This window comes from Pelecanus crispus, chromosome 7 (genome assembly GCF_030463565.1).
Source record: "Pelecanus crispus isolate bPelCri1 chromosome 7, bPelCri1.pri, whole genome shotgun sequence".
Classification (NCBI taxonomy): domain Eukaryota; kingdom Metazoa; phylum Chordata; class Aves; order Pelecaniformes; family Pelecanidae; genus Pelecanus; species Pelecanus crispus.
In genome coordinates this window covers 23,556,912-23,570,963 of record NC_134649.1, presented here as the reverse complement: position 1 = coordinate 23,570,963, position 14,052 = coordinate 23,556,912, and the positions used below count along the sequence as shown (strand labels likewise).

Below are 14,052 nucleotides of genomic sequence, written 5' to 3'. Positions count from 1 at the left end.
GTTCATCAGTTACCAGGGTATGGTTGCTGTGAAAGCAGTGCAAAGCAGATGCTAGCTACATCTTTAGCAGATACTTGTTAGGTAAGCTAGTTTCTCTAAACACTTCTCACTATTGCTGAACTGATCAGCTGACAATAATGGACATTTTTTACACTTACCTTTGTATAGATAGGATTAAAAGAAGTGTGGATATTGTTGCAATCTTGCCAAAGGTTTAATGCCGGCATTCATTTAGTGTACTGAATTGCACCCCGCAAGTGAAAAACATAAAGAAAAACATTGCTAGTATATAGGATGCTCAGAGAACTTGCTGTAAGTTTCTGCACCTGGAAAATTTCCCAGACAATTCCATTTGTGGGTATGTGCACATGACCTCTAACTGTCTGCAGCCCAAATCCATGTGCTAAGCTCACAGCTCTTAATGAGAGTTTTTGCTGAATGTGTAGAACCCTGCATATTTAGAAGCTGGTAATGGTTGCTTTAAAAGACAATTTTTTGATTTTGCTAAAGCTTGTACTGAAAAGAAGAACCCATTTTCATACCAAAGTAGAAGAGTGAGCAATTAATGTTTAGAATATTATCTTTTTTAGGACAGGGCAAGAATCTAGATGTTACTCCCATGTAGAAGTTCTTCCTGTGCAAGAATGATATATGTATATATATACATACACACATGATTTTTCTTTCTGTTGCAGTGAGTGTTTATGTGTTAATCTCTCTTACCTATTTGAGATGTCCAATTGCATGACTGCTTAATCTTGCCTTTGCTCAAATAACTGAATCCAGGACTTCATTTTTCTTCTGGAGCCAATTTTCTGAGTCATTGATCATTTTCAGTGCTTTCTTGTAAATCAGAGTTCATATTTTCCTTGAAATGTGGTGCTCAAATAACACAGTCAGCTGAGGCATTAGCGCATGTTGGATGGAAGAGAGGAATCTTAGGAGCTGCTGCTCCTACCTCCTTGTATGATCGATTCTTTTCATACCAGTATGATACTGGGAGTCATGTTTAGTTCATGGTCATATTTGTAATCTCTGATAAAGTTTTTTTTATCAGACCTTTTTCTGCAAAGTTTATTGCTATTACTTCCTATTCCATAAAAGTACAGTTAATTATTTCTCCATGGAAAAGAAATGAACATTTATTGAATTATATCCTGAGATTTTTATTCTATCTTTCTAACTGAGCAATATAATTTTACTTTATTATTATCCTATACTATTCATCCTTATCTGGCTTCTTGGTAGTTGTAATATAATTTTTTTTTTTTTTTTTTAATTTCTGCTTCTGAAATGTTTTTAGGGGCTGGCCTCTGAAGAACAGTTCACACTTTAGGAATTTGTGAATTAAATCTTTTCACTTTAAATGTAAAATATTTGTGTTCAAATGCGATTCGGTCATCCCCTGCCCTTGTCCCATCACTGAAATCACACCTGCATATAGCAGATGCTTCAGTGTTTGTGGAAGAAGCTGTAAAGCACCAGACAGTCCACATGAGCAAAAACGTAGAAGAACATTGAATACTCATTTGTGCCTTTTCAGCTAATGAGCAGAGTCTAACATAGTCTACCAGAGATCCCATTAACAGAACAAAAAAGCAGTCCCTTTTTCTTTGCTTCACCTGGTAAAGAAGTGGGGAAGAATCCATACTGGTCAGGATGCCACAGACAGGGAACCACTGATCTATAGGTCAATTAGCTTTAATTGTCTAAAATGTAAAAAAAAAAAAAAAATAATCAATTGTTTACCTGTTAAAAAAAGATACAGCCAGTCATTATCTTATTAGGTAAGAAAAATAATGTAATGTCACTACCAGAGAAACTTTGACCTGCAGTTTCTGTTCATAAACTGGAACTTTGGTTTTTGCACAATAAAAAAATGCTGTGCATGTAGTAGTTAACATTTTTATAACCTTTTTGTGTCTTGGTACAGTGATTTTTTTTTTTAATATTCATTTGGCAGTTTTCTGTTCTGTGGATATTTCTCTAAAAAGATTCCTTTTTGTCAGCTTTTGTTTGCTATGCAACTTTTCCAGCTGCATATTAAGTGTGTTTTAAGGGCATGACAGCCCTGCTCAGAGGTTGGGAAGACTTTTGACTTTCCTGTGACATAGTTTTGGGTTTTAAACCACCTCCCCTCCCCACCCTCCTCCCCCGCCCCTGAGTACTTACCCATATACCTTTGCCATTTTTAAGAAAGAACATTATAATTCCCCATTAATCTTTTAAAGTGTAATTTCCTTTTTTTTTTTTTTCAGGATACACTTGAAGAAAAACAGCTAATTTATACAACTATAATGTAGAACTAAAAGATGATAAAAAACTTCCACTGTTAAACAAGACTCTATATTTTACCTGTGTTTTGGTGGGAATGGCAGGAAGTGAAGGATGTCATGCTATTTAGGAGCAGAATCAAAATTATGGAAAAGCATGTATTTAGAAGGCCAATAAGCTTGCTAACTAGTTTGTAATTACACTTTGATAACATTAAGCAGAAAATGTTTTCATAGACTTAGGTGAATATAAGATATAACTGAGACATTTCACAACTTGTCTCTCTTTAATCATTTAATGTTATAATTTATCCCGAATTTGTTTACTTTCGTTGTTTGCCGTGCAATACTTAAACACTTCGCATTTGTTTTTAACATAGTGGGTCTGCTCCATGGGTGCTCCCAAGTACTATGATAATACAATTAATTTAAAACATTTTCATCAATCTGTCCTACGTGTCGTGCCAGCTGGCTGACTGAAATTAGTTGGTTTCAGCTAGCTGACCAAGGAGATTGCTATTAGTTTAAATAAAATGCACTCTGTATGTAATGCAGTCTTCTCTGGGCTTAGCATTGAAAAGCAAACTTGTGTCAAGCAATGAAATGGTGTCCTGTGGTCTGATTTGGAGATGGAACTATCCACTAAAACACCCTCCAGTTTGGCAAATTTGCAAAAAAGTTCAAAGATTTTAATACTGTCAAACATCTTATTAAAATAGAAAGCTTTGTCCCTTTCCAGGTAGGTTTGGAGAATGTCTTATGTATTGCAGTGATACCATTGAATGTGTTAATACTGATTCAAGGTGTGATTGAATGGATTAACAGGGTGTCATCGTTTAACCCCAGCTGGCAACTCGGCCCCACACAGCCGCTTGCTCGCTCCCCCCTGCAGTGGGAAAGGGGAGAGGATTGGAAGAGTAAAAGTGAGAAAACTCATGGGTTGAGATAAAGACATTTAATAGGTAAAGCAAAAGCAAGGAGAGTAATTCATCTGCACAGAATGGGGAAGGTGATAGAGGGCGCAGGGAAACGGCAAAACACTGTAGTGGAGGTGATATCTGCCTTTTACAGTTGATCATATATATGTTGTCTTTGATGCTATGCTTGAACCAACAGCATATTTATTAATGCTTTTTAAAAAGAGAGTAAGTCTTTTCAAAGTATAGTTTGCAATCTGTGTTTCTGTTGCATCAAAATGAGACTGTTCTTACATGCTTCATGTACAACAGACAGTGTTTTAAACATATTAGGAAGTGAGATAATGGTGCAGCTGCCTGTCTTTTGAGGAGTACTAGATGTATAATGCTCAGTTCACTTTTGAATACTTTTTTAAAAAAAGTATTTTAGACTTTTTTTTTTTCTTTAACTATGGTGATATAAATGGCCTGCCTGCTTGAGATCGCTTCTTTGCTTCTGCAAGGTTTTCTCTGTTGCCCAAGTCTGAATATCAGAAATCACTGCTTTGCCACCATTAGGGTTTTCTTTCTCCTCCTGGGGAGTAACGTGGAGGGGCTTTGACTTTTGGGAAAGGTTAACATGCATAAAAATGAGATCTTATCTAGAATAGCAGCATTTTGATTTGGTTATTGTAGGAGAAGGTTCATTGTGCTTGTAACCAAGAAGGTTGAAAGTTCTGATTAGTTAATTGTGCAGACCTTGAATTTTTCCTTTTCTTGTGTAGTTACAGCTCAGCTTGATGTTTCAGGTTTGAAATGGGATTGCAAAACCAGAAACCTTTGTTCTTAACGTCAGTGACTGTAAGACTGAAAGGAAAGCTATTCAGGAGATGGAGAGGAGGACTGAATGTAATTAATTTCTCTCATTTGAAGCAGTACAGATGGCTGAATTGAAAATAGATTCTTTCGAGTATGCCCCTGAAGGCCACAAAATTTGTCTTAATGAGAACAGGCAAGAGCTACTGACCACTGAAAAGACATTTGAAGAAACAGTCGTTCTGTAAAGTTCAGAATAAATGATGCCACTTAAATACTCTCCACATAGCTATTCAAAGGTTTCTAATCCTTGAGCATTAAAAAACAGTGCACAGACAATGTGGATCCTAAGCCAACATTTTTTATTATGAATTTGCTGTGTTGGGTCATGCTCATCATGCACAAGGATGAATCAGATAGAGTTTCAGTCCTGTATGGCAGTGTGTTGCCTTTCACCACCTTATCCCTGAAGAGATGGAGGAGCAGAGAGTTGAGGCTATTTGTTTCCATTTCCTTCTGATCCACCTGTATTCACAGAATAGGATCCATGCCCAGCATCCATTCCTGTTTCCACTTCAACTTCGGTGCAATTCCTTTTGCATAAGTGTAGTTCCTTAGCTCTTCCCATCATTGTACAGCTGTTGGCTTAAAAAAGCCTATTATTTTTCAAATATTTCACCTTTACTGGGATTTAGCTTAGAAGTTTGAATCAACTGCTGACATATTTAGTTTTTTCTTTTTTTTTTTTTTTTGATGACTGTTGTAATCAAACTATTTTGTGTTTTAAATCTACAAAAGGGTGGAAGATACTCTTGGATAGGGACTCTAAGGGTACTACGGTGCATGTGAAATTTGTGCAAGCATCTTGCAATTTAAAAAGTTGTTATTTGCCTGCTAACATTAAGAGGGACAGAAGAATGGGCTGAGCTGCCAAGTCATTGTCTGTTTGGTAACGGAACACATAATCTTCCATTACAAATCTTATCTTATATGCTATTTGGCTCATTTGATCTCTGGTTATCAATTTAACTTCTCTGCCACAAACATCTGTACTTGCATTGCGTTAATCTGTGTGAATGGTAAACATTGACGTAGTTAAACTATAAAAGTGTATTTTAAAAGCATTTTTTAATTCATTAACTCGAAAGTAAATGATAATAAAACGAGCACTTCTCATATTATTATCCCTTTGTAAGCAGTTTGGCATTTGCTCCATAAGCCAGAAAAGCAAAGTCACTTTGAAAAAATAATGTTTCAAATTCTTAATTTCCGAAATCAAAAATATTTGAGAGTGGGTAATAGGATATCTAGTTCAACTCTCATTTTTGTGGCAAAAGACATTGAATCTTATGATTCGATATGAATGCCTGCTTGTGGATGATGCCCCAAGTTAAAGCAGTATCAGTTGCTAAAGCTATTTGAGTACTTTCCAAATGTCTTCATTACAAGTTAAACATTAGTGGGGAAAACAGAAATAATTCCATAACTTTGCTTTGCACTAATTTTGTTTCAGATGTGGTGGTCGATCAGTTTCCTTATGGTGTTCCTCCCTCCTCTTCCTCACCCTCTACTTGACTCTCAACCTTTCAGATTGGCGATGGCCATTCCCAAACTACTACTGTTCGTTCTTCTATGGTTCGATTTTTGGTTTGTTTTTAAAAAGCTACCTATTTTCTGCTGGGTATCATGGAAGTCTCTTACCTCAGAGAAGGATGTTGAGGGAAGTCTGAACTGCTGGCAACATATTCAAAGAGGAAAATATGCAGAATACCACTAGAGATATCTGTCTCCAAGAGTTTGTGATAGGAACTTCCCATCATACAATCTGTGCTGGGCAGACGACGTGTGTACTCTGAGGAGTAGGGACTTGCTCTTTCTGATGCTTCTTTTATTGAGGGAGGATCTGATGTGTCTCCTCTGTGATGTTTATGCTCATCGTTTCTGAAATAAAAGGGTATCTAAATATGCTTTTGAAAGAGATAACCATTAAACACATAGAAGTAAATGGAAACCTGGATAAAAATGTGGTTTAATTAAAGGTAAATTGTATGGTAATATTTCTTTTGATAAAGTAACTAACTTTGGCAAAGGCAGTCTTGAACCCAGAGCAGGTATTTTTTATGTTAAGAGCCACTTGTGATTTTTATTGAACTTCTCTTAGATATCCCTTTTCTCATCCTTGAGTTTTACAGTATAGCTATTCAGTACAGCAATTTGCATGTTTTCTGAGGTCAGCAGGTTAGTTTTTTTACAAAAGTTTTGTGCTTTTGACAGTGAATGTTATTGGATTGTGTTTATTAGGATTCCTGTAATAAATTTAATGTATTTTTGAAAAAAAATTATATATAATATGGCTAAGGAATTAAATGTTAGCCTGTAAACAATATTACGAAAATAAGGTGCATTGTAAATTCACAGGAAAGCTAACTTTTCATGTTTCCAATTTCTATGCTCCCTTTTTTCAACTATGTAAGCACTTCAAGAATTGATGTGTGTGTGCCTGTATACATATGGAGAAAGAGATTGAAAGGAAATGAGAACATAAACTATTGATCAAGCAGACTGGAACAAAATTACTCATTAGTTAAAAATGGCTAACGATGAGAGAGCAATGATCTATCACAGGCTGACATCAGTATGATGCATCTAGGAAAGGGCAAATACAGTAGCAGAATGAATTGGGCAAGATATGTGCTGTAGTGATAACACTGTATTTATGCCATTTTTCAAGTCACTGGTGAGACACATCTGAAATTGCATGCAAATAACTGAAATTCTACAGGCCACAAAGATTAATTCAAACTAGAGCAAATACAGAGGGTCTGTGAGGAAGGTGTGGGTGACTTGTCATACCAGAACTAAGCAAACATGACTTCTTGAGCCTGCCAAAATAAAGGCTGGGATGTGGGAAGGGAGTGGAGAAAAAGTACAGCTCACAATAAATAAAAATGCCAAGGATAAATGCCAGGGGTAATAAAAATTTAAAATAAAAGGCACTGTTTTCATAAAGAATAAGTAATTGCAATTTGGCCACCAATAAATTCAGAAGACAGTTTTCAGATGTCAGAGTTATATACAGTTATAACAGCCATCTGATACAGATAGTAAGTACAAAAATATCTAAATCATTTTAAGGTGGAGTTTATGGCCTTTTTGGTAAATTTATGGAACTGATTATATGAAAGGGATGTCTGAAGTCATAGGCAACTGGACTCAGCCCCATCCAGATTTTTGCTCCTATATGAGAGATTTAGAGCAGTGAACATCTATGTACATCTTTATGTAGTTTCTGGTATAGGTTTATGTGCTTATCTGAGAGTTAAGCCGTCTTCTTACTCTATAAGTAAATATTTCCATATGTTAATGTTCTCGTATTTAATTTGTAATTGAAAAGTTGAGGGGTTTTTTGAGAGCTGCTTGTCTCCAGATAACCTGTATTTAAAAATATTAGATCCACCTATAAACCTCTTCAATCATTTCATAGGAAGAAGTAAAACATGATCTAGTATTCCTTATTCCCTAGCATGAAATAAATCCCATTGATAGGTGAAGCATGTAAAATGTTTGCCTAAACTCTGCAGCCCTTCCATATTGACTTTCTTTGATAAATATTAAAGGACAAAAGGCCACTTTTGACTTTCCTGGAACTTGAACAATCAGACCTGCCAACATAAGTAAGCAAATTGCTCTTATGTTGGTGAGTGTAGTAAAAACAAATAAATAGGTAAATGTTCTTTATAATAGATGATATTCAAATTGTATGTGCCTGCAAACAGAAGTTGAGACTCCTCGTATGCAGCTGGATGCTTCTTAGTGGCACATTTGTTCATACAAGAGGATGCTTTGGGGCTTGTATTACCAAAAAAAAAAAAAAAAAAAAAAAAAAAAGAAAAAAAGAAAAATCTGTACCTCTGAGTTTTTATGGATTTTAAATATCTTTAATTAATCCTACTCTGAGTACATAGGGACACTTAAAAAGGCAGCCAAGGCCCAGAGATAACAGCTTTGGTGTACATGTCTTAAATGAAGAACCTTTCTGTTCTACTGTGTTAAACAATACACATCTTTGGTCATACATATCTGTAATATGTTATCAGTATGATACAAAGGAACGTGTAGTCCTGTACATAGTGTTTCTTGGGCTTACACAACCAGAGAAGAAAATCTTTGGCTAAATACAGCACCATGTATTTGATAAGCTGAGTTTCTTCACAGAAACAAAAGGCAATGGTACCCTAGGAAAGTTTCATCTTAGTTTTGTGTCCATTCGTTCTAAAAAGTTTTTTTTATATAATTTTAGCTTTTGGTACCTACTGACTTCAAGTATTGAGTAGAAACTATCTGAAAAATTTCTGTTGTATCAACTGCAGAGTTTTCTCTGAATAAATAAATTGTTGCTAATCCTGATATACTCTTGTATAACGTAGCCTGACTGCACTACCACTGTTCTGTGTTTTATGGAGCTCCAGATGGACTTACTGGGCATCAAAGTGTAGATTATTGAAAATGTTCTAGACAGCCGTTTTCATCGTAGCCTGATCTTTTTAGTTTCAAATCTAACTTACTATCTTTCCATTTTATAACTTAATAAACTTTGCTCAGGAAGGGGTGAAGGCTTTTGTATAACCTTTCATTGTCTTGCTGGGGAGCTTATCCCACAAGATTCTTTATTTGTGAAAGGGGCATAAAACAGTTGCACAATTAAGCATGAAATGGTTTGCTCAGATGAACTGAGTTGGCGAAGGAAGAATGTGAATGATGTCTGAAATCCACTGCCTGCTGTGGTCTCTTTAGCATGCAGCAGTATGCCTACGGCAGGTAAGAGACTGCAGCGTGTTCTTCAACCATGGAAATACTTTTTTTCCAAATGGCATCTGTGTCTCTTGGTTTTAAAATACTTTTTAACTTTACACTTTATACATCTTGGCTTGATTTCTTCTTTCATATACTCTCAAGAGGTCATTTCAAATTAAAACGGCTGGCTGTTTAACTGGCCCAAATGTAATTTTGAAATAATACAGAGCTTGTACCAGCTTCTATCAAACCCTGATCTGAAAATTTCTGCCAGCATTGCTACTGTTCATACTAGAGTTCCTGAAGCCATCTTCTTCTGTGTTGAGTCTTACTGTATGCTTGCATAGGAGCACAACTGATGTGTTTTTGTGGATGCTAACACTCTTGTCTTTCTTCCATTTTATTTGAAGTTCCTCCTGAATTTCTGAAGCGGCCTGCAAATATTTATGCTCATGAATCTATGGACATTGTGTTTGAGTGTGAGGTGACTGGAAAACCTACTCCAACTGTGAAATGGGTCAAGAATGGAGACATGGTGATCCCAAGTGATTATTTCAAAATTGTTGTAAGTATATCATCTGTTTTGCAGATTTTTAAGCTGTTGATCTGTCTTTTGGTCCTCTAACACACGTGCATGGAAACTAGGCTCTTTTATAGGACCAGCTTCCTATTTTTGTACTATTGATGTTTGGGGCCTGGAAGAGAAATGGTTTGTCAAAACCTTTAATGTTCCGTAATTCAGTTGTTTTACTGAAACGCTAAAGCATGTTGCTTATATTGAATGAGTTGATTTCTTTATAGCTTAGATTTTCCATGAGAGACAGATGCACACACAATGACAAAACATACTTTTGTTTGTTGAACCTGTTCAAGTGCAAGCCTGCTGTGAACACTGACTGACTGTTTTCTGCAGTAGTCTGTGATTGATGAAAATCGCATTTCAAACAGGAGATTAAATATAAATATCACTGAGTTGTGGATCATGAGTTTTGGCACACCAGTACTTCTAGAGGGAAATTTTAGATGTAGTAAAAGTCATTATTGAGACATGGTTGAGAACTTAATGTTTGTGTAATTAGGTATACCTGGGGTTGTAGGACTGTAACAGTGAGCTATGCAGTTATATTCAGTGCTTAAAATATCATAAAAATATGCTGTGGAAATGTTATGACTTGCCAGTGATATGTGATGCTAGAAAATGATAGCCATTAGTAAGAGCTTCTGCTGCTTTTTGATACCGTGTAATTTGAGAACTCAGTGCAGAAGAGATGAAATGTGACGGGAGCTCCAAATATACTTTTCCATGTTACTGTTCAAAAGTTTCTCCTGTCATAACACCACCATTGTTTTTGCAATTGCAACCCATTTTTAAGTGTTGCATTTTTCTTTACTCTTCAGAAAGAACATAATCTGCAAGTTTTGGGTCTGGTGAAATCAGATGAAGGATTCTATCAGTGCATTGCAGAAAATGATGTTGGAAATGCACAGGCTGGAGCTCAGCTGATAATACTTGACCTTGGTAAGATAAACCGTGACAGTACAGTGCCAAAAGATGAGGAGGAACAATTTCAAGGGACCTTTTCCACATGATGTGTTAGATGTAACTCAGCTAGACTAGGATGGTTTTTTTTAATCATATGAGTAGTTCAGTGTCATCTTCCGTACACTTAAAGTTACTTAGGAGAAATTAAGAAATTCTGTAGGATTCACCCTGTATTTTGGAAAATCTGTTGAAAATATGTAGTGCAATAATAAACCATAGCCAGAAATCTGAAACATTGTTGCATGCTGAGATTTAAAAAAACACCAGGATAGCAGAAATGAAAACAATCGTTGAAATTACAAAAGTGAAAAATAAGCAATTATGGAGCGCACCGCCAATGAAATATTTTATACCGAAGTCATTCCAGTGTCAGAATCTTTTTCTCTGCTATTAGTTCAAAAAGTAGTGAGCTTCGTAATTTCTGCAAACTGCAACTGCAAATTTTTTTTTGAGATACAGCTGCAGTTTAAGTTAAATATTTGTTATTGTGCTTCAGTCAGTGGAATTACTAACAATGCTCACCTTCTTGCAATGTTCTGCATTGCACATTTTGGATGTTAAAAGAGAATAATTGCTGTTATGATTAAAGACCTACTATCTTCCAGAAAAAAAGGTAGTACCAATATCGTTGCTAAGGAATTGGCTTGTTTTGCTCTTTCAGGAACACAGTTCTTAAAAATAATTTCTAAGAGCACAAGGAAGAAAACCAATAGTAAGGGGGATGAGGGGAGAGACAAGTCATACAAGAAAATATTAATTCTGTACTTTTGGGGGCTTTTATGTTGCCTGTCTTTTTGGGGGTATTGTTTAAAATTGTAATTTCTTTTTTATTTGGATGGAAAGGATTTAGGAGAAGCAGTCTTACGTATGGTCAGAGGCATGATTTATCTTCACACTTGCAATTTTAACAGATGTGAATCTGCTAGACCTGGTTTTGGCGTTCAACGTACAGAGAGTAAACTGTTATGAGCGTGCCATAAAGAGAGAGATTTTCCATTTCTTTTCTGATTGTCTTGTAGAGTAGTTGTGCTCTTATAACCTCTTCTGAATTCTCGTTTGGATATGGGTATGTTTCATTGCTGGCTGAAGAGATGCATGTACTTTCCACAATTATTTGGGGAATGTAAGGTGCCCTCTACTGGATTCAGTAGCTTTAATACTATAGAGCCACGGGATTTCATCCTCTCCGAGTAGTGTTAGGCGTCTGGATCCAGCAATGGCCTACTGTCATCAGGTTGCCAGAATAATTATTAAAAGTAATTTTATTTCTGCTATATGCATGAATCACCCAAGTAGCTTCCAAATCTTTCAAGCAGAAGCATTATTCCATATTTTCCACATTTGAAAAATACTGAATAATTAATGTACTTGGGTTTTGAAGCCCTGCCCAAGTTTGTACCTTCACCCAGTTCCCAGTAGTGGTTTATAAATTACTATTACTGTTATTATTTTAGTTCCTGTGGTCTCATTCTTCTTCCTTTCCCTCCCCTGTTGTTTGTCCAGTGGTTTCTCCTTCCTGTTCTACTCTGGCAACCTGTCCTGTTTTACTAGAGGACTTTGCCTTATAATGCTGTCCTTTTTCTTTTGCATGCTGCCAAAGGATTATGGATGCAGTGTTGATGGAGTCTCATTTTGGGTGTAAAGATACACCCCCGAAGTCATATCGTTCTGTTACATGGCCCTCAGTGTTTTTAATAATGCACTCCCTGTGTAACACTGATGCATTTTAGTTGTTGTTTTCCAACAGTAGAGATAACCACATGGTACATCACTGAAAGTGCATTTTTTGTTGTTGTTGAATAGTGGCATAACAAGTAGCATAACTAGGAATGAATGTGCTGTGTCTTAGTTGTGTTATATGAAAACTGGAATAATATACACAGTCGAAGAAAATACAGATATTTGATATCTTATTTTAATACCTTATCACAATATGTGAACAGCAAAGAAGGAAACAATATTCAGGGAAAGAGGGTGAAGGTATCTTATATAGTAGTTCTTTCATGACCTTGATATGAAAATTAAAAACACTAATTTGAGCAAAAATTATTCTGGACACTTCAGTCATTAATACAGAGAGCTTTCTTTTTAAATTCATACCTGATGATGAGAAATACCTACTTTGCGATTTGAAAAGTAATTTCAGTAAAAAAATGTTGGATTAAGTGTTCACCAGAGTTCTTCATCCCAATTAGCAGTATGACCCTTCCCTTGCTGTTCTCTGTTTTCTCCTTCTTAAGCTGAATTGGCAAACATCTGGCTATTTACAAACTATTTCCAGTTAGCCCTTTTGCTTATTGTATCAAGTTGGTCTTTAATAAATTAAATTTGTATTAGAAAGTAGGAGTTTCTCAGAGAGGCCGCATGCATTCTTTATGGGCCAGTGTTGAAGACATGGACCAAGACTGTTGTGTGGGCATCTATAAATGGACTACAGCATTGATTGTGGTATGATTGACAAGGAGGAAGGGGGTAGCTGGCTGCCATCAGAAATGAGTTTGAGTAATTGGAAAAGGCAGAGTTACTCAGACTTTGAGGGAGACATGCTGAGAAAGGTTAGATAGAAATAAACCAATAAAACTGTTTGCACTTTACATATTCTGTCAGAACTTAATTGTCTGTACATTAGCTTGTTTCAATCTGAACCCTTCATAAGGAATTTTTCCAGTGTGTTGGTTTTTGCTGCCTAGACTGATACTGTTCCATCCATAGCTTTATTGAGGTGTACTGTAAGGGGTTTTGAGTGGTCTGAAAGTAAAATGCCACATCTGTATTTTCTTCAGTCTTAGATGGTAGCATAATTTTTAAATACAGTAGGCGCAAAGTATATCATGTGATTATCTTCTACAGGAAAAGGTTTTCTGTATTTGGACATAGATTTCTGACTTCACAGGTGATTTTGGTGATTCATCTTGTATTCTTCACAGTGACAATTTTGGTGCTTGAATGTATGTGACTGTATGTTGTTCATAGCCACACAGACCAGTGTATATGCAGACTCTCATCTGTAAGAATAAGCTTAATATAATTGTTGATCAGACATAAGTTTCTTTTGGGTTGGTCTTTTTTGTATTTGGGGTGAATTCTGAAAGGCTTGCAGTATATACGGAAGTTATTTGTGGAAAATATTAAAGAATTGACTGGCTAAAAAAGTTAGGGTAATTTGAAGGCTTGTTGGAGTGGCTGTTTTATTTTCAAATTCCATAATTCTCTGTTGATAAGCTTAGAAAAGAAGACTGTACTTGGAAATGGATTAGCTGTACAGAGAGACTTTGGCCTTTTCTGGAATATAGAAAAGAATTGTGGCATTGAGAGAGGAGATTTTAGGACAACTGTCCATAATTGAGAAGGTTAAAAGGGGGAGGAGAGGGAGTAGGATTCAGGTAAATGGTCTGAGTTAAGTGCTCTTTTCCTACCAATATCCCCTGTACTTTATTTGAGGTGTAAAATTCTGAAAGACAGTTGAAAAGCATCTCATCTGCTTTCAAAATACTTTGAGATTTGAAATTGTGTCTGTATTTCCCAGACAGTGTCCTTCCCTTGGAGGCTAAGTACCTTTGGGAATTTCACTGGAGTTGTGGCTCTGCTGCCTGCTTTGCCTTTTAGGGAGAATTTAAGAACTACCTAAAGAAAGGCAAGCACATCTATTACTACATTCCTCTGCATTTGCCCTCTGCCAGTGTTTGGCAATCTCAATGCTCCTCTCTTTGCCTTACTGATTAGAAGTTAG

General features: G+C 36.2%; 1 protein-coding gene across 1 annotated transcript in view; it reads left to right on the top strand.

Moving 5' to 3' along the window:
• NEO1 (neogenin 1) overlaps window positions 1-14,052 on the top strand; it is a 221,306-nt gene that overhangs the window by 136,142 nt on the left and 71,112 nt on the right. Inside the window, exons 6-7 of the mRNA XM_075713990.1 lie at window positions 9,190-9,344; window positions 10,178-10,298. Of these exons, the coding sequence (XP_075570105.1) occupies window positions 9,190-9,344; window positions 10,178-10,298 (276 nt within the window). The remainder of the gene's footprint in view (window positions 1-9,189; window positions 9,345-10,177; window positions 10,299-14,052) is intronic.